Source organism: Furipterus horrens, unplaced genomic scaffold, assembly GCF_987537825.1.
Source record: "Furipterus horrens unplaced genomic scaffold, mFurHor1.1.pri manual_scaffold_12, whole genome shotgun sequence".
In the NCBI taxonomy this organism is placed as follows: Eukaryota; Metazoa; Chordata; class Mammalia; order Chiroptera; family Furipteridae; genus Furipterus; species Furipterus horrens.
In genome coordinates this window covers 1,850,466-1,874,334 of record NW_028327182.1, presented here as the reverse complement: position 1 = coordinate 1,874,334, position 23,869 = coordinate 1,850,466, and the positions used below count along the sequence as shown (strand labels likewise).

Sequence of the window (23,869 nt, the reverse complement as noted above, 5' to 3'; positions counted from 1 at the left end):
CTGTACGTTTTAGCATTTTTCCACAAGTTGCGTGCCATGCAATTTTTAATATAATGAAATCCTATTTAAAATATTCCTATTTAAAATATGAACATTGTCATATTCAGTCTAAAATGTAGAATCTATGTTTATCATCATGTATATTCTAAAAATATGGTTTATCAGGTTTCCTGTGAAAAGCACAGAATGCAGTTTTCCGCGTTCACCCCATTAGGACGACGATTAGGTTAGCATTTCATACCTACGTGGCATCGCCCTTAAATTTAATAATCGTTTCGTGCACCTTTTTAATTGCATTGTTTTCCGTTTAAAGAGGCTGTTTATGAATATCCCCTCGGTCAGTCTGCTCAAAGAAATACTGCTTATGTGTGAATATTTTGAATTAGGAAGAAATGAAATTCCGTCTTCGCTGTGCGACCCGAGTGGTAGAAACGCACTGCACGTCTCTGGGGACCAGGACAGCCCGTCCGCAGGCCTGTGGCTGTAAAGGGCGCGCTCCGTCGCTGCCCCCCCCCCCCCCCCACTCGCTTGCTGAGCCTTCTGCGGGACCCGGAGGGAGGCAGAGCGCAGAGCGGGGGACGGAGGCAGAGCACAGAGCGGAGGACGGCGCCCCGCGCCTGAGCCGGGAAGTATGAGATGAGCCCCGGGTTAATATTGGCCCGGCTCTTCCGCCTGCAAGTGTCCCTGCTGCGCTCTGGCCCCGAGCAGTGGCTGGTGGCGTTCGGTGGCCCCAGGTTCCTTCCTGACAGCCTGTAGGTCGTCTAGAAGCGCAGCTGATCTGAACGAGGCTCCAGGGCCCCAACTGACCCCTGTGATCACCTCATCCTCCCAAGCGCCCACATGGCCGCTTCCCCACGTCTGCTCTGCCCCCAAGTGGTCCCCATGAGCTGCTCCGGGCAGAGCCTTCCTGCAGGGGGCCTGTCTGTGTCCAGGAGAAAAGAAACACAAGTCTGCCCACGCAGCAAAAACCCCGGGACGCCAGCCTCTAACTTGATGTGATTCTCATGCTAAAAGGGGTCCCCAGCCACAGCAGCCGTTGATGTGGGTAGGACTGCCATCTCCGAACCAAATTTGTCATAAACTTAGAGCTGGAGTCTCCGGTGTTGACTCTGTGGTGGCACAGATAACATCTATTTCGGATTCTTCAGTATGTTCTCTGCCGATAAAAAACGAGCTGACGCGGGGATCACAGTTAGATCCGCTGCATTCACACTAAAATACACACAGGGAAAGAGGAACTTGATGTCCAAATTGTCCACGTTTTTTATCTGTATTTATTAAATCCGCTCAGTGACCACTTAGGTTTTGCTGAAAGCGTGTTTGAAACAACAGGTAGGAACTGTCTATTTGAATAGGAAGTCTGTTTCATTTACGGAAATCATTGCTTTTATCACATGATTCTGTGTTGATGAGTTGAGGGGGGCTCCTGCTCAGCCCCAGATACAGCCGAGGAAAATGAATACCTGAGGGGTCTCGGCATTCTTCCCAGCAGGGCTTTGGTTCCGTGTCACTAACTCTTCCCACATCAGGGTTTTTCTGCCAACAAGTCTGCTCGTTGGTTCTCAGTCCTGTTCTGTACAGCACACGATGGTTTTAGTCCTTGGTCTTCGTTCTTTTACATCATTACTTACATATCTTTAAAAAGGAAACACTGTGCCCGAGCTCTGAAGTCAAACACAGAATTTAATTTTGAATTTATTTACAAAGAAAAATGCTTTTTTCATAAACAGTTGTCCCAGTACAGTGTGTTCTCTGTATGTATCGACTGTACTGCTTTTATCTCTCATGAAGTTGGCCCAAAATATCTTTGAGCGATAGGTTTCTCAATATAATATTAAGCATTCTTTTCTTTTTTTGAAACGTTCAAACTTGTAAACTTCTCAGTAAATAGGTAGAGTCATACCTTTTATCGAATGAGATCATGTCACGCAGCTGATGTAATTAGTTGAGAGGTATATTTATCTTAAAATCTTTTCCTTTTAATGGGAATTAAATAATGTCATGAGAGTTACTCAAAGCACTGTTCTGTAAAGGTATTTATTGCCCTGATTTTAGCTTTAATGAGGAAAGGCAATCTTTAAGATTCCCCCAAGTATTCATATGTCATTAATTCTTCTAAAAGAAAGTAGGTTCGAAAATGAATCGCAGAATTTTATTTTATATGGGGTGACGACCCTAGGTATATGTGAGTTCTCCCCGTATTTCACTTTGTTTCACATGGATCCTTGTTTATCAGGGATATTTGTGTGAAAGAGGAACTACTATATTAGACAACATCTGCACATACAGAGCTTCAAGCATAACGTATCGACAGAGAACCCTAGTGTGTGCCCAGTGCTTTCCTCTCTTTATTTGTACTGCGATGCGGAAAATAAAACAAGCTCGGGTCTGCAGTTGGCCTTATTACTCTATAATTCGGTGGCTGTTTTTACTCTGAGACCTTCTGGATTTTTGTGGCATTTTAATGTTGTCTTAGAAAGTAAGCACATAGGTACATCCTATCCAGCTTTACACGCAATTCACATTCTCAAACCGAAGGCCTGCTGGTGGTCCGTGGTCCTCATTAATTCCTTGATGAATGGCTGGAGAGGCCGAGAAGTGCCCTCCGTCCAGCATGTCTTCTAAAGATAGATGATCTCAAATAAATTCTCTTCCCAATCAGAGTTTGATTTGTTGGGTGTTAAACCAATTCTTTCTAAGCACAGTGTTTATAAGCCTTGTAATGAGACAGCCCTCGGAGACCGTACCTCTCTCTGCCTGTAATTTTGATGGATGGAGCTCTAATTCATAAAGGGTATTGTGATGGAAAAGCGCCGTGGCATCTCGTACACGCTAATGTGGATCGGTGCTGCCTGCCGTGCCGTGGACGCGGGGAGCTGGCCGCGCTGCACACGGATGCCGCTGGCCTGGGATGAGAAGTCCGGGGAGCTGCTGAGCGCTCGTTCACTCTGCATTTTTGAGGACATGTCGGTTTTATTGTTTTCAAACTAGACAGGATAAAAGTAAAAGGTTGAGATACATTTTAGAGCTCACTTCACTTTTTATTTATAGGTTTAAACCTTAACGACACAGAAGTTATGCGAAGCTTTTTTTCATGGCAGTGATTACCGAAGGTTGTGATGCAAGGAAAGACTTGCTCTCCTGGGCTGACTCCTGCATAGAGGCCTCTGTTGGCTATTTCATACGAAGAACCAAGTTCCCTTTTGTGTCAAGACATAGATTCCTGACGTTTTCCCCAATCTGAGGGCCGATCACCAGAATCTCTGGGGTCCCCAGGTTAAGAAACGCCCAGAGCTCACGTGGCGTCGCAGTGACGCTCTGACTCGGCGCTCACACGGGCTTGTCCGGCACCGGGCGCGTGCCGAGAACTGAGAGCCCGGGGACGGATGCCCGCCCCCCGTCACCAGGAACCCCCGGCCACGGAGGTGTAACGGGCGATGATAGTACCGGCGCTGCTGCCCTTGCGGGACTCAGGAGGTGTGGCGGACGCCTGCGGGGGAGAGCCCAGGGTCCCACTGTAGGAACGTGGAGAAGGGAGCCCGGGTCAGCAAATGCTTGTGACACTCCTGCTTGGGGACAGCCCTGCGGCCACAGAAATATCCTAGGGCGGCTGATCAGAAGAGGAGGCGGCGGAGGAGCAGAAGAGGATGTGTCCTGTGAGGAAGATGTGGAGTTAGGACCCTGCCCCTGAAAATGTCTCGTAGAAGCGTGGCTGCAAAGACCGCAGGAGAGACTTCTCGGTGTTCGTCTCTGGGCTGGTCTCTCTGTCCTCGGGTGATGACGCGCGGGGTTTCTCAGACGAAGTGACCGCCCAAGCAGCAGGCACCTTAGAGACGGCTTGATAGCCCTGAGAAACCGAAATTGAGCTGAGGTCCTGGGGCTTTCCGTGATTGATCCTCGGTTGTTACTCTGGAAACGAACTCTAAGGGCCAGTGGAAGAAGGGGGCACACGTCACCCACCTAATGCCCCTCGGCCCCGCGTAGTGTTGATGGCCTCTGAGGTGCTTATCAGAACACACACTTCACAGTCTATTTCTTTACACCGTCAGGCTGGATTTTAGCCAGTGACCCTGACCGTGCTGGGTGGCGGGACTGGGTTCCTCTGCCGCATCCGCGGCTCCTCGGTGGGCCGCCTTGGAGCCGTCTGTTAGGTTTGAGCAAACAGACCCGGCTCAGAGTCGCTGACCGACGGACGCGTGCGAACGGCGGAGGAAAGGCGAGCTCAGTCTTACGACGTGACGCCTACGGCAGCGAGGTGCGCCTGGACGAGCCGGCGGGCAGGTGTCCCCGGGTGGACCGCTGCTGGAAGTCCCCCTGCGGGCCTGGGAGACGTGACCAGAACACTCTTCCTTGTGGAACGGAGGGACTTTGGGCCGAAGGTGTGACGAGGCCTGGAGGGTAACCGCACGTGGGCACCCCATCACAGCGCCGCCAGGACTGTGACACCACCCCAGACCGCAGTGGCGCATTAAGCCCCCACTTTCAGGAACGCGTCTGCCGCACCCGGTGAGATGCGGCGGCGGTTTCTCGGTGCTGCGCCTTGAAGCCCGTGCTCTGAGGCTACAGCTGGGACGCAGGAAATCACAGCCCTTTCTTCCAGGTGGAACTCCAACTTCAAGTGACCTGAAATAGAAGTATTCGTGTACATGTAATTACATATGCGTTCATACCTCCGTGCTCGTTGGCTTCAGGCCTCACCAACCCGGGACTCAGCACATTTTGATGAGAAAAAATGCTTCAGCATGGGGCGCACGTGACACTTGGCGGAACTTGTAGGAGTCACGACGCTGCCCCACATCATTCGGTACTCACTGGTTTCTGCACTCGTCACAAGTTCCGGAACCAAGGTACCCCTGTGTATATGTGCATATATATCTACATATATGTATTTATACACATATAGCTTCACATGTATATCTTGTATAAGAACATATGAGTGGTTTGCACAACATACATATAACCTGGCAGCCAAGGAGAGGGGACCGGAATACACATGCATGAACAATGACAACGTCACTGTACTAGTCGGTGGGGGTGGTAGACACCCGTTGAGTGAGCGTGTGTGCTGTGTGGTCATCACATTCAAAATGCCTGAGCGAGCAGAGCAACGGATCTGCATGTAATATTGCAGGAAGCTTGAACATTCTTCCGTGGAAACTATTCGGATGATTCAGAAGCCACAGCTGTGGGCAGCTGGTGACTGGCAGCTTCATCACGACAATGTTCCTGCTCATACATCACGTCTCATGCAGAGATTTTTGGCAAAACATCAAGTCACCCAGGTGACGCTGCCCCTCTACGGCCCAGATCTGACACCCTGTGACTGGTTTTTCCCAAAACTAAAATCACCTTTGAAAGGGAATAGACTTCAGACCATCAATGAGATTCGGGAAAATACGACGGGGCAGCTGACGGCAACGGGGAGAGCTGTGTGAGGCCCCACGGTGCCTGCTGTGAAGGGGACAGAGCTGTCATTGTCCTGTGTGCAGTGTTTCTTGGATCTTGGATCTTTTTCTGTAAATGTCTCTATTCTTCCTATTACATGGCTGGACAGGACCATGTATGTATATATTGCAGTGCAGGTGATTTTAGATTCATTGCCCCCTGCCAAAGCGGATATTTGAATGTAAATATTGAGATATTTGTTAAGCACTGAAATCCAAGAGCGAGGAAAGTGCATTTTAATTCCTGACCCTTGTATTGACCGACCTGTTAATCCTTGGTAAACTGAGGCTATATTTGCATTTTTCTGACTTATTTTGGGGGGTTTGGATTTTGGCCCCTTGCAGTGTTCTATGTAACACGATCAGGCTGTCACTCGAGAAAACCGCGCTTTATCTCGTCGGTGGCTGGAGTCCGTTTACGGCCGCATCACCCCTCACTCCGCCTTCCGCAGCTTCCCGGTGCGGCCATGGCCCCTCGGGGCTTCTTGTTTTCTTCGTGCTGTTCCTTCTCAGAACCTACCTCATGAGTCGATTATCTAGTTCACACAAAGGCCTGGTTGTGTAAAATCATGGGACGTGATGGGTCAGGAGACCAGGGGTCGGGCGAGACGCGGGTTACTGAGTCCTGTCCCCGCCGCCCGCTGGGCCTGCGGCTCTCCCAGGCCCGTCGCTCGGCAGCCTGCGCCGTCACCTGTGACACGCAGGCAAACGGGGGGCAGGGACCGGTGCCCCGCGGTCGTGGAGGAAGGTGGCAGCCCCCGGCAGAGGCACTCGCTGTCCCTAACGCGCGCCGGGGCCCTAACGACCGTGTCTCCGCTCCCGCCCAGGCCCCGAGGACGAGGTGGTGACAGCGAAGAGGGCGTTCCGGAGCCCGGCGACCGTGAACCAGAACGCGGAGGCGGAGCTGATGCTGGAGGGCGACGACGACGCGGTCAGCCTCCTGCAGGAGAAGGAGCTGGACAGCCTCGCAGGTACGTCCCGCGCTGCCCCCCTGCGTCTGCGACCGTCCCTCCCACGGGTACGGGCGTCTCCTGGGGGTGGGGGGCGGAGCCCGCGCAGTTATATATGAATGTCGATAGCTCCCGTTATCTCGTTTCTAACGGTCAAGCGAGGGACGTGCATATCAAAGACACGCGTGTCTTACTGACACTAGGGAGTAGCATGTGCTTGCTGTGTCATGAAGAGCAGCTTCTTCATACAAGAAACAGTGTGGAGCACAGGTTCCCCATCCAGCTGCCTCAGCGCCGGGAGGGGCGCAGGGGGACAGACTGGTTCCCTCGCCCAGGACGCTGGTGCTGCTGCCTCCGCAGAAGGCCACTGGGGGTGGGTGGCCCCGGAACCCGCCGTTCCCTCCCTGCTGCCCCTTTGGAATGTCCCTCCCGTTCCTGTTTCTCTTCTCTGTCCCCACACCGCCAGTCCCCTCGCCACCCTCAGATGCCACCTGTCCCCTGCTGACCTTGGTTCAGGTCAGAGGGGCGTGTGCAGCGACCAGGCGGGACGTGGGTGACGTGCAGTGTGGGCCTGTCACAGTTTTAAGGTCTCACGAGGAGCAGACCGCTTCATGAAGGTGCACATCCAATTCTGTACACAATTTCAGAGGGTTCACGGACCCCTGCAACCATAGCCTGTCTCTCGAGGTCAAGTGAACCATGGCTGCTGTAGAGTCTCACCTCACTTCTGTGTTCCAGCCCATAGAACACTGGGTGACTTACATTCATCATGAAGGAGGAGACTTCCGTTCATCATTCTGGTTATGAAATAGCACTTCTGTGTCCAGAAATGTGCTGGAAATTATCTGGCATGCTTAATGAGAGTCTCCAACACTATCTCTGCCGGTTAGAGATTTCCCTTCTGCTATAGATGATGTTGGGAATTGTGCATTGGAGGTGGCATATGCTCCTCCCTGTTCTAGGAAATGTTTAAAAGATTATTCTGATACCATTTCCTGGATGTGCCTATGTTACTAACGTTTCTTTATCATGAGAACTATTTTTTCTATTTAAAAGTAATCTTCAATCTATGAACAAATGTTTGCCTCAAATTCCTAAGTAAATGTTCAAGTTTTGGCTTTTGTAGTTTTGCGGTTTGTTTTAATAGCTCACAGATTTTATCTGAGGCCATTTGGAAATAAAAGCAGATGAGGTCCATTCTTTCCTCTTGCCCCCACACTTGTTTTCTCTCGGTCTTATTTTTAGTCCTGGAGAACGAGAGAAAACTCACGTGTGTGAGTCCTGGCCTTTGTAGGTAACGTGTTGCCTGTCTTCACGCTCACCTGCAAACAGATATGTTCACTAATCACACACGTTAGTGTACACTCTCCGGTCCTTCGTTCCCACTAGAGGCAATTAATTAATTTATACAAATCTGGCTGGTACATTGAATTTTCTTATAGTAAGATCTGCACAGTAATATTAGAGGTAAAATCCAATAAAGACTAGTAACGGCTTTATATTTCTCTCCTTTAATTGTAGCTAGAGTAATCACTAACGTTAATCTATGCTTGTAAACAAAGTTCCCAAAATAACATTGTTAAAATACCTAAAGTACAATGACAGTATGCGTGCAATAAATTATTTAAAAGTCAAGTCTTGACCAGGCCTGCCCGTCAAGACTCCTGTGACTTCTGTAAGTTTTAACCCCATTGTCTCTGAGCAGAACTGGGCTAGACACCAGGAGAGACTTAAGTGTATGGTGGGAACTAAAGTACACCAAGGAGTGTATGTAACTGTGTATCCGTGTGTAAAATCAAGATTCTCAGCCTGAGTCAGCCTTTGCACCTGCCTTGTGATACTGCACTCAGAGCTCTGACTCTGAGTAACTAGGAACTTCCGTTCTATGTATGTGTCCCCCAAATCATCCTGGTAAGTCAGAACAATCCGATAGTGTATTTGTAGCACAGTTTTATTTAAATATTGACCCTCTTGCATGTTTTCTCCTTTTTCTCTGGCGTTTTCTCACTTTAATGAAGATAAACTACGCCACAGTGTTTTAAAGATTTAAATGTCATACGATTTTCTGTTTCACTTTTAGTTCCTTTTCTTCCCAAGCTGTTCATCTCAAGAGGCAAGTTAAATGTGTGTGGTTATTAATTGCTTAATTGATTTTGCATTGTAGCAAATGGCTGACATTTTAATATAGAAGTATGACAGTTAAGTACTTGTAATATTAATAACATCTAACTTAGTTTATTTTAATTGCTTTTTTAGTTTATACTAATTAAGCAAAGTAAATTAGAACCTAAGTTTCCTTATCAGCTAAAATTTTTAACTTACTATTTATATTTATTAATTAAGATATTTTATTACTTAAAACATTGAAATCAATTAGTATGTTTCACATGATCTTAATATAAAATCTACTTTAATTTGAAACTTAAATCAGTTCTGAAATTATTTAAATATATTTTTGTTAATATACGTCTGGTTTTTAGTTTATATATGTGTTATTACCAACCATTCACTGATCTCTTCACATTCAATAACGTAAAAGGTTTTATACAGCCCTACATCAATGTCCAACTTTCTTTTCTTACCTAAAATATTCTTCCCTCTTCTCTGTTCGGCAGTTTTCCTTGTCTCCCCCACCAGAATCTCTGCTCCATTTTAAGAGCCATCTAAAACCCTATAGGAAGCACCCACACTTCGGTCATGTCACCTGTAATATTTTCTTGGTAACAGCTTCGTTTAGGTGTAACTCCTGCCCCATACAATGGACCCCAGTCTAATCACAGAGTTACGCGGCTACTGCCGTAAGTTTAGAACATTTTATCACCCCAGAAGGAAACTATGCCCTCTGCTACTCCCCTCAGGTTCCCGAGTCCCATCCACAGGGCCTTGGGGGGCCCCTGCGTGCACCTGTCTCCCTAGGTTTCCCTGTCGGTGTGTCCCGTAGAAACGGGATCTAGTCTGTGGCCTTCGTGACCAGCTTCTCTTACTTAGCAGGGTGGTGTCCGGGTCCGTCCACATGGCAGCGTGGCGGTCCTATTTGTAGCAAGTAATACGCCATTAACATGGATGTACCACGTGTCGTTTATCCACTCACCTGCTGGTGGGCATGTGGTGGGTTTTCACCTTTTGGCGACTGTGAGTAATGCTGCTGTGAACACTCATGTGCGACATATGTTTTCATTTCTCGAGTATATACCTGGGCGTGGAATTGCTGGGCCGAGGAATAACGTTCTGCTCACCTTTCTGATGAACTGCTAGACTGTTTTCCCAGGCGGCTGCATCATTTATATTCCCATCAGCAGCGGGCGAGGGGCCCGTTTCTCCACGTGCTCCCGGTGCTGGTTATCATTAGTTCCCACTGCAGCCACCTCGTGAGACTGTAATTCTGTCATTGCCCCGGCGCTGGGAGGCTCCGCGGATGCTCTTCTGTGTGTTCCTCTCTCCTCTTAGACGGTAGATTCCTTAGGGGCGGTGACCATATCCGAGGTGCCTTGGAACCGTGAAGATATTTTCTAACACAGTTACATGCTCTTAAAGGGTTTTCATTGACCGAGTTCACGTAGGCAAAGTAAATGGAGAGCTGAGATCATTATCATCTAGTTAATTTATACCAAAAGCAGAAGACAAATCAAAGCTAACTTTGAGCTTGAATTGTCATATCATCTGCTCATACTCGTTGAAACATTTCAAATAATTACTCATCACTTGCCTTTTGCAGGGTAGGAAGGAACACCTAACGTTGAGCCAATCTGTTTAATCCCATCTTCTGTGAATTGTATCATTTTAACCAGATGTCTCTGGTTAAAGACAGCGCTGTGGCTTTCAATCACAGCAGTTTCTCCGTCCCACGGAAAAGGTAGTCTGTAATACTATAACCGACGGGCGTTACGGGCGTCCCAAACGTTCCAAAAGCCAGCGCTCCGCAGGGACCTAGCACCATGGGCGAGAAGTGCTAGAACGGAAGACTTGGATTGTTTTATGTGGGTGTTTCTTTAAGTGGTGAGTTTATAAACCGTCCCTTTCTCTCTCCAAGTCAGGAATCTGAAACTGAAAAAGAATGCGTTCTGTAAATATAAGAAGGTGAGAAAATGCAGACAGGAGGAGCAGGCCTGGCTGCGGGAGGGGCGGGCCCAGGGGCCGTCACCTGCCCCGCACAGCTGCCCTCCTTGTCTGTCCGTCCCTGATGCTTCGACTTTCTTACAATTGACCGTTTCCACCTCCCCGAGTCTCTTCTTGACGGCATTCACGCCCTCACCCACTTCCCCATGAACAGATATTGAATATGTAGTGAGTGTACGGAGCGCGGAACTGAGAGGCTCACAGGGAGGAACTTCATCAGGAGCACGAGCTCAGGCACCAGGACTCAGTGACACACTGACCAGAGGTGACAGTGTAGGGGGTGTCTCCCCTGGTGAATGGAAGCAGGCAGCGAAGGCGGTCAGGCAGGCAGTGCGGGCCTTCAGCGTTCAGCTTAGGGCGTCCAGACTCCAGAGGCAAAAGCGCAGTAGGCGACTTGAATGTCACTGAAAAGCTGAGCTGAAAAAGGAGGATAAAGCGAAACAGAGAGTGTACAGGAGAAAGGAAACACTCACGGTTCTAGAAAGATGTAATCAAATCCCAGGAGCCGCAGAATGCGGAAAGCCAGGAGGTTTCCAGAGAAACTTCTGTTTAAAGAAAGAATACGAGCCAGAAGCCCAGGACATTGCTTCGTACTGTTCTAACGGAGTAAGAGCGTGAGAGCCACACGAGAGAACGAGACCGGGTGACGGAGGCCTGGCCGCGCCGCACACGGAGCGAGCATCCCTTTCCTCGCAAGCGAGTGTTTTTTAAATGATTCTTCCAAATTTATTTTGATTTAGTTTTGGTTACAGAGTCTTAACTAGAACTGAATCAACCTGAAGTTTGTATTTAGGGGCAAAATGTCTTTTGAACATTTCGGATCCCCTAAAATGCATTTTGCTCAGGATTTTCCCCTTAATTTTCAAACCCATGTGTATTTCAAGGGAAATTTAATCCATATGTCCCTGACTCACTCACACTTAACTCATCAAAATGTTGTTTAATAAAAGCTATTTGATGTTGAAAAAGCCTTCTGAGTCTTTATAAGTCTTTTTTCTCTCCCTTTGAATTAGGAAGTTGTTCCCCAGTCATAAATAGTGTACCCAAAGGGCTCCCGGTCAGCTTCAAACACGGAATTCCCAAAGCTCTTAGGAACAATACTAAACACATGCCCGTTCCTTGAAAAAGCTAAAATATTTCAATTTCTAACTTCATTTTTAATTCAGTCAAAGAGTTGTAAAAGTAAGTGTAATATAGCCTCACCTTGAGCAATCCGGTCTCCTCGGCCTGTCCCCACTAGTCTTACAAGACGTGCAGGCCGTTCTAGAAGCCGCAGGTATTTCACTGCACCCGCTTCTCTGTGCTTCCGAGGACGGCTGTCTCCTGCAACCGCGGAGTCTGTCGTCCATGAGACACCCCCTTAAGGTCCTCTTGCCTGTGACGGCGTCCCTGCGCACCCAGCTGTGCAAACTCGCCATCTGGTAGAGAGCACCACTGAGCTGCGCGTGTCGGGCCTCAGCCGCGGCCCCAGTCGCACGCGCGCAGCAGTGCTGCTGCCTCCCCGGGCTCTGCTGCGCCGCGCGGCCCACGAAGCCGAGGTCGCTTCTCCCCAGCACGGTGCTCTCCGGGAGACCTGCTTTGGTATTTGGCTTTTGCCTCCGTGTTGAAAGTCCCCCATGAAGCTACTCACCTGCCGCTGTATCGTTAACACTTACTGCCAGCGTGGAGAACGGGCAATGAGCGGCCCGGCCCCCTCTCCGCAGACCACACCTCGCCCGCGCGGAGCGGCCGAAGCTTCACGCGCACCTTTCGAAAAGGGTACGACTGCGGGCGCTAATCACTGCTGACCGTCGGGGTACCTGGACTGTCACACTTGGGGGGAGAAAAGGCGAGGGCACGAGCCGTCTTCCTGCCCCCAGACCGTGGGTGCTGGCGAGTTGGAGGAGCGACGAGGCCTTCATCAGCGGTACTGCCACCCCTGCGGGGGCGCTGGGCTCCCTCGGAAGGCCCGGGGCACTAGTTCAAGCCTCGGGGACACGGACCAAAGGACAACGAAGCCTGCCTGCTCGCCAAACACACTTAGTCACGTCATTACTTTCTTTCCACGTCCGGGGCCGCAGTGCCTGCAGAAGAAGGCACTTCGACAAAGACAGTCCCCGTTAGGGACAAGTACGTATGTAACCATCAGTTTATCGTCACCATCGCAGCAGCATCCGCTCCATCCGTCCAATAAGTGCAAGTCTAGGACTTTTTCTCAGCAGAAAGATGGGGGAGTCGGGCGACTTGTTCTCTGTATATTTTGTTAAATACCTTTTCCCAGATAAAATATTTGGGCAGTTTTATTGATCAGAAGATGACTGATCACAATGCTTTATATTTTTTTAATTCAAAAGTTCTGTCAAATGTTCCCCTATGTTAAGTCACGAAAAGATAAGACGGCTCAGTGTCATTGCGGGGCGTGTGGCTCCATTTGTCTATAAAACCGGGGTGCGAGCAGTCAGGTGTCCCAGAGACGTCCCAGGGCAGTAGATCCTGCACCTAAAGCCAGGCCGTGAGATCAGGTCTCCACTCACCAGTGGGTTTCCTGGGGCGCCCGTGGGGTGGGCTCTTGGAGCTGGGAGACGCAGCTCACGGCCACCGAGAGCAGACAGCACTGCAGGTTGGTGACCGCGCGGCGCGGTGACAGAGGCATGCCACTTCGTTTTCAGACTCGGAGACCAAGGCTCAGACATTAGGGTCCTCGTTCGTGATCACACAGGAGGCGCTTGGTCATCCCCTCCCCCCTGTCAGTGCTTTTTCATTCCAGTTGCGACCTAACAAAGCTGTGTGGGTTATTACCGGCATTATTTTTAAGTAAACAAAAAACAATAGATTCAAAGAGAAAAAATGTTTGCACATAGTGGCACTAAGAGCTGGAAGGACCTACTCGTCCTCATTCTCTGATGTCACATCCCACCTTGACTCGGGGCGGATGTGGTTGTCCGAGCAAAACAAGTAGAAACCCCACGCTCGCTCCATACGGGACATTTCGGGGGCGCGTGGAGCAAACACGCCCGCAGTTACAGCGCCTGCTTCCAGGGAGGGGATGTAGGCTGGAGGACGGGCAGGTAACGGGGGGTGGGGGTGGCCTGGGCATGCAAGGGAAATCGTGGTCGCTTAGGCTGGGCCCTTGCTCACGCTTCCAGACTCAAGCTAAGGAATTCCGAGTCTAGGAGGCCTTTCCAGAACCCACGGTGCCCAGGTTTAAGGGACCAATTTCCTCTGTGCGTCTAAGCTGCCCCCCTCCCCCCCCCCCGTCGTCCGCCCTTCCTCTGGGCAACGTAACCCCCCGGAAAGCAGGAGCCTTAGCCCCGTCTGGCTTTTTACTCCACACACGCCTGTGCTGCCTTGTATGTGGTGTGTATTGTGTTTATATTTTTTCTCTTGGGTAACCACATCCCTCCACAGCAGAGGAAGCCATCGACAAAATGAAAGGATAGCCCACTGGATGGGAGAACACATTCACCCATACGTCTGATAAAGGCTTAATACCCAGCGTGGATAAGGGACTTACAACACTGAACACCAAAAATCAAACAATTCAGTTCAGAAATGGGCAAAGAACTTGAATAGATGCTTTTCCATAGAGGACACACAGACGGCCCACAGACATGTGAAAAGATGCTCAATGTCACTAATCATCAGAGAGATGCAAATTAAACCACAATGAGATGTCACCTCACACCTGTCAGAATGGCATCATTAATGAATCAACATACAACCAGCGCTGGTGAGGACATGGAGAAAAAGGGGGCCCTCGCGCACTGTTGGTGGGAATGTAGTCAAGGGCAGCCACTGTGGGAAGCAGTGTGGAGTTAAATCTCAAAAAAATAAAAATGGATCTGCTTCTGACCCAGCAATTCCACGTCTGGGGATATATCCAAAGAAACCGGAACAGTAATTTGAAAGAACATAAGCACCCCCATGTTCACTGCAGCGTGTTTACAATCGCCAAGATTCGGAAGCAGCCCGGGTGCCCATCCGTAGCTGAGGGGGTAAGAAAGCTGTGGTACGTTTACACAGTGGAGTACTACGCAGCCATAAAAAAGAAGGGACCTTTACCCTCTGTGACAGCGTGGATGGGCCTGGAGAGCATGTGCTCAGTGAAATAAGCCGGTCAGAGAAAGACAGATACCATGCGATCTCACTTACACGTGGGATCCAATGGACAAAATCAACTGACAGTCAGTGGAGACAGACTCATGGACTCCGAGAACAGACTGACGGCTGTCAGAGGGGAGGGGGCTGGGGGCTGGGTGAGAGGAAAGGAAAAGGAGGACAATTCATGGCCACAGACCGGTTGCCGGAGGGGAGGGGGCGGGGGAGGTAGAATGGGGTACGGGGGCAAATGGCGATAGGAGGAGACTGACTGGGGCTGGTGAACACACGCCACAATACGCGGGTGATGCGTTATAGAGTGCACCCCTAAAACCTGTATAATGCTATTAACCAATATCACCCCAACAAATTCAATTCTAAAATAAATTTGAAAAACAAAGAGTTGTTGGAGAAAGTGGGGAAGCTCACTGGCCCCAGTGCCGCCTTCTGCGTGAAACCGTGGGTCCCAGTGGGAGGCGCGTGCCTGCAGGCGGAGCCCGAGGGCGGCCGGGGCAGCTGCAGGGCGCGGGGGTCTGGGCTTTTGCCCTGAGGCTGCAGTGCAGCCATGATAAGACCCAATTTATATGCTTTTTAAAGGCCGCTCAGGCGACTGTGTAGCTTGCAGTTTTAGGGTGCCGAGGCCTGAGGGGAGAGGCTGTGTCGTGCATGCCAGCGGTGATGCGTCCGTCCTGACTTGGTGGCGGCAGGACACAGGACGGGACAGCCGCAAGGAACACCTGGACGGTGCTCGGTGAGGGACGGGGGTTCTTGGCCTGCTGTCGGGGGTGGGGGGAGCGAGGGGCGTTGGGTCCGGGAGGAGGAGGGATGGAAGGAGCTATTGAACGTGGTCGGGAATGCGGACGAGCAAATGTGCTTTAGGGGAGGGGGGGTGAAGGTAATTGGTTCAGAGCTGCTGGAGGGTACCCACATTTCCGTCCGGGTGATAAAGCTTTGAAATCCGAGCCCGAGTGGGGCCTGGAATTCATAAGGAAAACCCCTGAGACCACCCAAGGAAAGGAGATGAGTAAGGAGGAGTCCTGGGCCAAGGTCAGCTCCCTGGCAGGACAAGGTTGAAATGACAGCGACTGAAGGGGACCCCTCAGGGGTCCCGAGAAAGGGAAGGGAGTCAGGCAGGAGGCGCTGGAAGTCAAGGGTCTCTGCTTCCGCGGTTTTCAAGCTGACAGTCCTTGGAAACAGGTTTTGAACTGTGCTGATGCGGCGGGAAGTGTATACTTCAAGGTGTTTGGGAAACACTGGGTTTAAAACTGTCTCCTGGGTTGTCTTTTAACTGATGGATAGACTTTCCCAAGCCTTTGACTTACAAATTAATGCGCATGTCCCTACGTGTGGGCCCAAGAAGAGGGTGAGGGCAAGTCTGAAGGCCTGGGCCAGTGAGGGAGTGAGGAAGCAGCGGACAGACAGACGCTGACGTCAGGGCGCGGCAGGACCACGTCCTGGGTAGAAAGAGGAACTAGCTTGAACGGGATAAAAGGTATAAATTCTGAAACTGGAGAAAATGTATAAATGCAGAGGTAGGAAAATATTTAGACATGGGAAGACATCAAGATAAATGACAAAATTTTTTCTCCAAAATACGAATCCTTCGTTCATTATACATCCGGATGGACAAGTGTTTGCGAATTATTCTAGGAAGGGGCCGTATCTTTAACCACCTTCCCAGAGAGTTGGGTGGCGCCCCGGAAGGACCAGCGCGGCTGTCCACACTAACACCCGAGCCTGAGCCTCGCTTCCTGAACCTGAAAGCTCTGATGGTCAAGGCCGCATGTGTTGTTCACGCTGTCTCGCTGCTCCCCTGCCTGTGCTGATCGCTGGCCAGTCTTAGTCTCTCCTGTTCGCACTCTCCCCTGCTTACCCACCTGTCCCAGCCCTGCCCGCCCGTCGCAGGTCACCGCTGGCCCCAGCCACCCCCACCCCCGAGGGCTGGGAGTCGTCACTGCCGGAGTGTCTGCAGCCTCTGCCACCTCTGTGGGGATGCAGTATGCGTGTAACAGTTACCTGCCCGGGCTGTGGACCGGCCATCTGGGGTGGAACCCCCTCTGTGCCGCTCACCCAGCTGTAGGGCCCCCTAATAGCTCGGTCTCGCTTCCTTACCTGTGCAGATGTTACCTGTGCCGACCCCCTCCGTCTGCTCTAGGGAATAAGTGAGATTAATTCATGGGAAGGGCTCTGACGGTGCTCGGCTAAGCCCCCGCTCCCTCAGGTCAGCTCTGGTCCTGTCCGTCTTACGTTTACTCTGCAGAATAACAAGCTCTTTGTGGGAAGATCCATGCCTTGCACATCACTGCATTCTCTCTCGGCTCCCACACAGGGAATATTTTTTGTTGTCTACGCGAGTGAGTGAATGCTGAGTTAAATATGTCTCCGTATTCAGTTACAGAGAGGGAACAGCTAACATACTGGGTAAAATAACGGCAGTTATAAAAGCATGCTATTTAACAATAAACGGAATGCCTGTGGTGCAGCTGGAATGACCAAGTACATTATAACTCATTGGTTTTCAGCATATTTTTCAATTGATGCTTTCTCTAAAGTGCACTGTCTTTCATATTTTAAAGAACAATTTGAAATCAATTTCAGAAAAATATAAAACATGCAATCTGCTATTTTACGTGATCTTTTTATTATGATATATCCGTACAGCGATGGTGTGTAGTTTTTTATACTCGATTCCATAAACACAGATTGCATGCCACGTGACAGGTGCGGTGTGAGACGAGGCAGGGGCCGCCTCTGTCCTCATGTGGTTTCGGCCGACCGGGAGGGACAGACTTGTGAGCGCAGACGTCGAATGCACCGTAAGCACCGCAATAGAGACGTGCTCCGGAGACCATGGGGGCCTCAAGGCGGGCCGCCCAGCCCCGCCAAGGGCTGCGGAGACGCGGTCTTCCTCCTCCAGCAGATTTCCATCATCACCTCTGCTTTACGCCCTAATCTATCTAGTCGGAATTTACTCTTCTCCATCATTAAATGATATCCTGGGGCCATAAAAGAGTCAGTGCTCTTCCAGAAAGTGAAAAATGTATTCCATATGTTGAGCTACATGTGATATAACGAGAAACACAGATGCCGGCCGGCTCACCTATTGAATCAAAAGGCTCAGCGAATTATCGCAATGAGCGTTAGAACTATCCCTTTTTTAGTATGTTTTTGTGCTAGAAAGTGACTCAGTGGCATGTTTCTGAGAGCAGATATGCTCCGTGAGCTTTTTCTTCCACAAAAAGCATTCATTGCCTCCGTGGGCTATGAGCTACTTGTCGTTGGTCTATCTGTTCTGCAAAGAAATCGAAAGTCATAACCGGTAGGTTAAAGTTAGAGTCAATCAGATCCTCTCTCAGTACTTTTTTAAACCAGTTATTATAAAATTAAATAAGATATTTTAGATATTGGGGCAAAAAAGATGTTCTACCATGATTCACAGATATTTTGTTAAAATGCAGTCTTTAATTGCCCTTACTAGAAGGTTCCCTTCCTTCTGTTTCCATTTCAGACTGTGGCAGGGTGAATTTTCCCGAAGGTTGGTTACTCAGATCTGAAAGGATGATGTGCGTTCTCGGGGGCTTGTCTCGTTTCGGACAGTAACCCGCGCAGGAAACCCGTGCACTCTGGGGATGATTGGTTGTTGCTAATCCCAATCTAAAGATAGATTATGCTTGAGAAGTCAACGAAGGGGCTGTGGCCGGGTGGCTCGGTCGGTCAGAGCATCGTCCCCACACACCAAGTTGGCAGTTCAACCCCTCGTCAGGGCGCACGCGAGAACCGACCGATGGATGTCAGACAAGGGGGCGGCAGATCAGTGTGCCTCCCTCTCTCTCTGCCGCTTTCCCCCTAAAATCAATGAATTTAAAACAAAATTTTTTTTAAAGGAAGTCACCAATTGGGGCAAGAGGCTATTTCTTCGGCAGAGTGAACTTTGTAGTAGAAAATCTGGCTTTATAGCATGTTTCTCATAGTTTGGGGTGTGTGTACGTATGTGTGTGTACATGTAAGTTAGGGAGGGAGGGAATAATGCTGAAGAAAGTTAAGTTCATGACTCTCGAGCTATGTTTTCTATTAGTTGTTCGGGTGATATTTTCCTGATTTAAGCAAGATTATTCTATAACTCTTTGCGAGCAAGAAAAGTTTTTGAAAATTTCAGAGGATCGTTGTTCTGATACGTTTGGACCATTATCAGTAGTAGCCCCTGCCTAGAAGGAAAGAGTCACCCCGGGAGTCTGTGTTATTGTGCTTGCTTTTTCCTTGAAGCCTTTTAGATGCCGAAACCCAGGGTGCTACCCAGGATGATAGCCATCTAAGATTTTCTGCGGGATTTCTGTAACGTGCCTCTGCCCGGGCCCAGACACAACTGCCCTGTTTCTTCGTGCCTAATCAGGCTTTCCTGGGGTTCCAAAGCAAAGTTCCAACTTTCTGACATTCTCTAGTAATTCATTTTAAGTTATTTTGAGATTAAAGCATTGTATTCTTTTAAATCAGTGGGGAAAACAGTGCAAGTCTGAAGCAGTGATGCCTATTTTAGGTGTGGCCAGTCACTTGGGCTGAGAGTTATTTTCCTACAAATTGTATCACAGTATATAAATAATTGTAAAAATTTACTTCCTTATATCTTTGTCTTAAAATTTTTTTGGAATGATATTCTTTTGCACTAAAAATAATGGATTTCCAATATTATTTCTTTTAAATAATGTCAGGATTTTAAATTTAATCATTGTACAAAGATTAGTCCCTGTTTATATCCTAAAATAATAGTATTTTACATGGTCCAAAAACAAATTGAACATGTGGTTTCAAAGTAATTGAGGTTGGACAGAGTCCATAGAGCTAATAAAACTTTTATTAATATTAAACTAAGTTCAGAAAATATTCAAGTGACTCTAAAATACATTGTAATTTCATGTGCACTATATTTCTGCCCATTTAAAGTCATCAGCTACTTGTAATGATGCCAATTTTAATTAACTTCAACTCTCTGTTCCTATATACTGTATATTCTTGTCTTTGTTGTTCTTTATATTGCAATTTGTAAACCTAATTTTGAAAATCTAATTGCCACAAATTGCCTTTAATCACTAGACTGCTTCTGACGCCCCCCCCCCCCCCCATGATTAATTCCTGTATCTGAGAAGAAGGAAAGAAGGAAAGCAGCCCCTGGCCTGGGGAAGGGGCCTGGCCCTCCCGTGAGGACGGGTGTTGCTGGGAGCTGACCTGGAGCTCACAGCCAGGCCACCGTGCCCTCCTCCGGGACACAGCCTCACAGAACAGTAACATCAGCCAAGGTCACGTGATGGCCATTGGAGGGCAGAAACCGCGTTCTGCGTTTGTCTAAGCACAGACGCACACAAGGTCCCGCTGCACACACCCAACACCAGTGTCCCCTCTCCTGGCCCATCACGTGAGTGGCTGCTGCTGCTCCACCAGGTGCGGCGGTGGCCCAGGTCTTTCCTCCCTCCCTTAGGATAAGATTTATGGGGACAGATGATCAGAGAAGCATCCCACTCCCTGGCAGAGCCCAGCCCACAGCGGAGTCCTGCGTCCTTCCTTGAACCCCTCTCTGAATCAGGTAACCAGAGCCCGGTCCTGCAGAAAGGGCTCCCGACCCCTCTTACTAAGGCGCCCCATCTCCCTTCTCTGCCTCGTTGCAACGAGCAATACACCGAAGCTTCCCAACTACACGTGTTCCTGGCGGGCACTGGCAGGCGGGCATTGGCACACCCGTAGTCCGAACTTCTGGATGTTGAACACGTGAGGTTTTATGTAAAAGAACTTCGTAAACTGTAATGTTCTACGAAAAAGTTGATGTATTAAGATTTCTAGGCTTAGAATTTTGTTTTCAGTAAATTCATCTGAACCCGCAAGTGTTTTCGTAACATTCTGCTTTTAAAATATATTTGATGAATAGTTCCCTTCTCAAATTTAAAACACACTTTTTTTTCTGTTCTAGATTTACCATCCCAACTGGTTAAAGATCCTATAGCACTAAAAATAATTTATTCTTTTAAAGATTATTTTCATGATGCTTGGAAACTGACCTTTGTTCTAGTTCAGACTTTAGTGGCAGATAATTTCCCTATCCTTCTTTCAAAGATAGTAATGGATCAATATTTCTTAAACATTGTGGTCCCAGTTCTAACACGTAAAGGACGTTTATTTTTTCTTTAAATACCACTTCAGATGATGGGGTTTTGAACTGTTGTAAGCGTCCGATAAGAGGAGGAGGTCTTCTCCCAGCCATTTGTTTAACCAGAACTTAGTCTCCATCACTTACATGTGTGCTGGGGACTTGATCATTCATCCTTTCATTGCCCTTGCAGGGGTTGGGATGCGAACATCTCCATTCAGTCCCCAGCTCACCGCAGTCAGCAAAGTTAGGAGGTTCCATCTTCACTGAGTTCTCTTCTCAGACAGAATCTGCTAGACCACCGAGGCCCAGACACCCGGACATGCTCCCTTTTTGAAACTATTTTTATTTGGAAAGGGATGAAGGCCTTCAAATAACCACATCTTCCAGGTGGAAGGCTGCTGGCTTGTGATTCTGCCTCCTGTGAGCATTTTAGCGCCAGGTCCCTAAAATCAGGCGGGGTTAGAGTGTAACCCTGGCCGTCTTGCTCGAGTGGGTTGATTCTGTCTTCGCTGTGCCGCTGCTCAGCTTCCCAAAGGGCGCCACAGAAGGACCGCTCTTTAAACAGGCTGCCCAGCTGGACGTTGTAATTGGAGATTTGCGGACGACAAGGGTAAAAATGACAGACTGTTAAAGCTGAGTATTTTCTGGTGTGTCTCTTGAAGAAGGACCCGTTTGAGGCCCTTTTATGACCCCCCCCCCGAAAATAGCAGTTTGGTAGAGCAAGATTGGAGCAAAATCAAAAGGAACACAGAGTCCCTTCAGAAACTCAGAGACGTAGAGAAAATGTGTTCCCCGTTAGAAGTTTACAGAATCGTAGTTAAAATGCGTAATATAGTTCAGTAAATCAGTGTGTATGGTTTTCATAACGTGCTTCGCGGTATTTTTTTTCACTTTTTTCAATTTAATTGTTTGGCGACGTTGGATTACTTTGCGAGGGGAAGCAGCAGTTCGCCATGTTTAATGCTTTGACCACTGCTCGCCTCCAACGCCAGGGACCTTTGTTAAACCCGCGTGGCCGGCCCGCCGCGGCGAGAACGGGACGCGCGCAAGTTTTACTTCCAAGGCCCCACGGAGGAGAAGGCGACGCCGTTTGGGACGTGAATCACGTCCCCTTCTTCCTCCCCTCGCCCCACTCGAGGCAGCACCTCCCGGACGTCTCCAGACGGGAAACAGGAAGCGAGGCGTCCCGGCGGCTGAAGGGTTAAGGGAGCGGCTGGAGGCGGCCGGGCGTTGGGGGGCCGCGGGGCGCGGGGGGCAGGGGCGCTGCCGAGCGCGCGCGCGCAGACCCTCCAATAAACACAAAGGAGGGCCTGGGGAATAGAAACCCAAATCCACTTGTAATCGTACAAGAGATTCGGGCATAATTACTTGAGCAACCTAGATTAAGATTGATGAGCCTTTAAAGTGGCGCTTCAGATCGGCCGCCGCGCCCTTTGGAAGGAAGAACCTCGTGGAGCCGAGGGGGACCCCGACTCCGCAGGCTCCGCGGCGGAAGCTGCCGGCCGAGCCCCCAGCCGGGCCCCCGGGCGGGAGAAAGCGGTCAAATAAACGGAGGGGAAGCTTAGCGCGCGCCCTGGCCGGCGGGCCGGGGTCCCGATCGGGCTGCGGGCCGGCCCTGCGCGGGGTGCTTCCCACCCACCCCTCCTAGCGCGGCGGAGGCCGCCCGAGCCCGCCCGGTGCCTCCGGCCACGGAGCGGCCGGCTTTGTGCGGCCCGCGTGCTGCTTCCCGGGCGCCCGGCCTGCCCGCGTGGCCGCGGCCGTGGCCGTGGCGCTCCGCGCGCCCAGGGCCCGCAGGAGACCCTCCTCTCCGTCCCCTCTCTCCGGTGGTTGCGACTCCTTTGAGTAAACGCCTGTGCCGGGGGCCATGGAGAGGAACACCATGCGCCCCGGCTGCAGGAGAAGGAACGTTATTTCTGATTTCCTTGTCTGTGGTCTTTGAAATCCAGGGCAGCGAAGAAGGCCTCCCCTTCGGGAATCTTAAAAGAGGCTGCTAAGCAAACCCCCCATTAAGTTAATATTCCAGTAGGTGAAATCCGTCATTTTCGACTCTAACGCGGGCGCAGGGGATGGAAGTCAGCACCTTAGCGGGCACCGTGTGCCGGCAGCTCTTTCTCTGCACTCCCTCCAGTTTCCCAAGTGGAGAAATAGAACTTTCCGGACCCCTTCCTGAGAATCGTTTTTGTTCAGATGGCTTACAATTTCATCACCCTTTGACCGATTTTCGGTGAAAAAAATCACTGCTCCGACTTCCCCCAGTTTTTGTTTTTCTACATAAGCAGTGTGTTTAATGCCGTGTGCGCGCCCCGATATGAACAGCCTCCCCCGCGGAGTTTCTCGCTTTCCATCCGCGTCCGGCTGCCTCGCCCCCTCGCGCCCAGCCCTCGGGGAACCTGCTGCCGCCGGACAGCCCTGGACCACCGGCTCCTGCGGGCCATGCCGACGGCCGAGGCTCTGCCGCAGCCCCGGGCCGCTCCCGGCCGAAGCGGGCCCGCGGGGCTCCGTCCCGCACTCCCAAGCTGGTTAATGACGGCGCCCCACCAACCACGTAGGGTTTCTCGTAGGGTTTCTCGCAGGAGGTTGCAAACCCCCTTACGAAGGGTCAATTATCCGCTCCCCTGACCTCTGGGGTTTTTATAGAATCATTTATCTCCAGCCTCCCTGTAAGGTAGTGTGTGAGCGCCAGGCAGATCGTATCTCTCAGGAAATGAGCTTGCTGCATAACAGGCACCAGTTTTTAAAATGCATCTTTAAAACTAAAATCCTGCGGTCTCCCTTCCGGGAGGAGGCCAGCGAGGGTCCCAGGGACCCAGCCTGACTCCGGTGCCCTTGTCTTTCAGGCCCCGTGGTTCTCAGCACGCCCGCCCAGCTCATCGCTCCCGTGGTGGTGGCCAAAGGGACCCTCTCCATCACGGCGACGGAGATCTACTTCGAGGTAGATGAGGATGACCCTGCCTTCAAAAAGATCGACACCAAAGTGAGTTACTGTCATTCCCATACAGTCATGGTAGCTTGGTGGCAGGAAGTGGTGTTCAGTTTTGCCGGGTTTTAAATGACAGTGGGGGAGGGGAGCAGGTTCCCGTCTTTCTCGTAGAAAACAAAATGAATGAAGAACTAACACACACTTCATTTTTATGGGATTTTAAACG

At 50.1% G+C, this 23,869-nt stretch overlaps 1 protein-coding gene across 2 annotated transcripts in view; it reads left to right on the top strand.

The window, feature by feature from the left end:
* NBEA (neurobeachin) overlaps positions 1–23,869 on the top strand; it is a 377,725-nt gene that overhangs the window by 233,283 nt on the left and 120,573 nt on the right. For both annotated transcript variants that reach the window (XM_090258648.1, XM_090258647.1), the window contains exons 39-40: positions 6,272–6,415; positions 23,561–23,697. In XM_090258648.1, the coding sequence (XP_090114774.1) occupies positions 6,272–6,415; positions 23,561–23,697 (281 nt within the window). The remainder of the gene's footprint in view (positions 1–6,271; positions 6,416–23,560; positions 23,698–23,869) is intronic.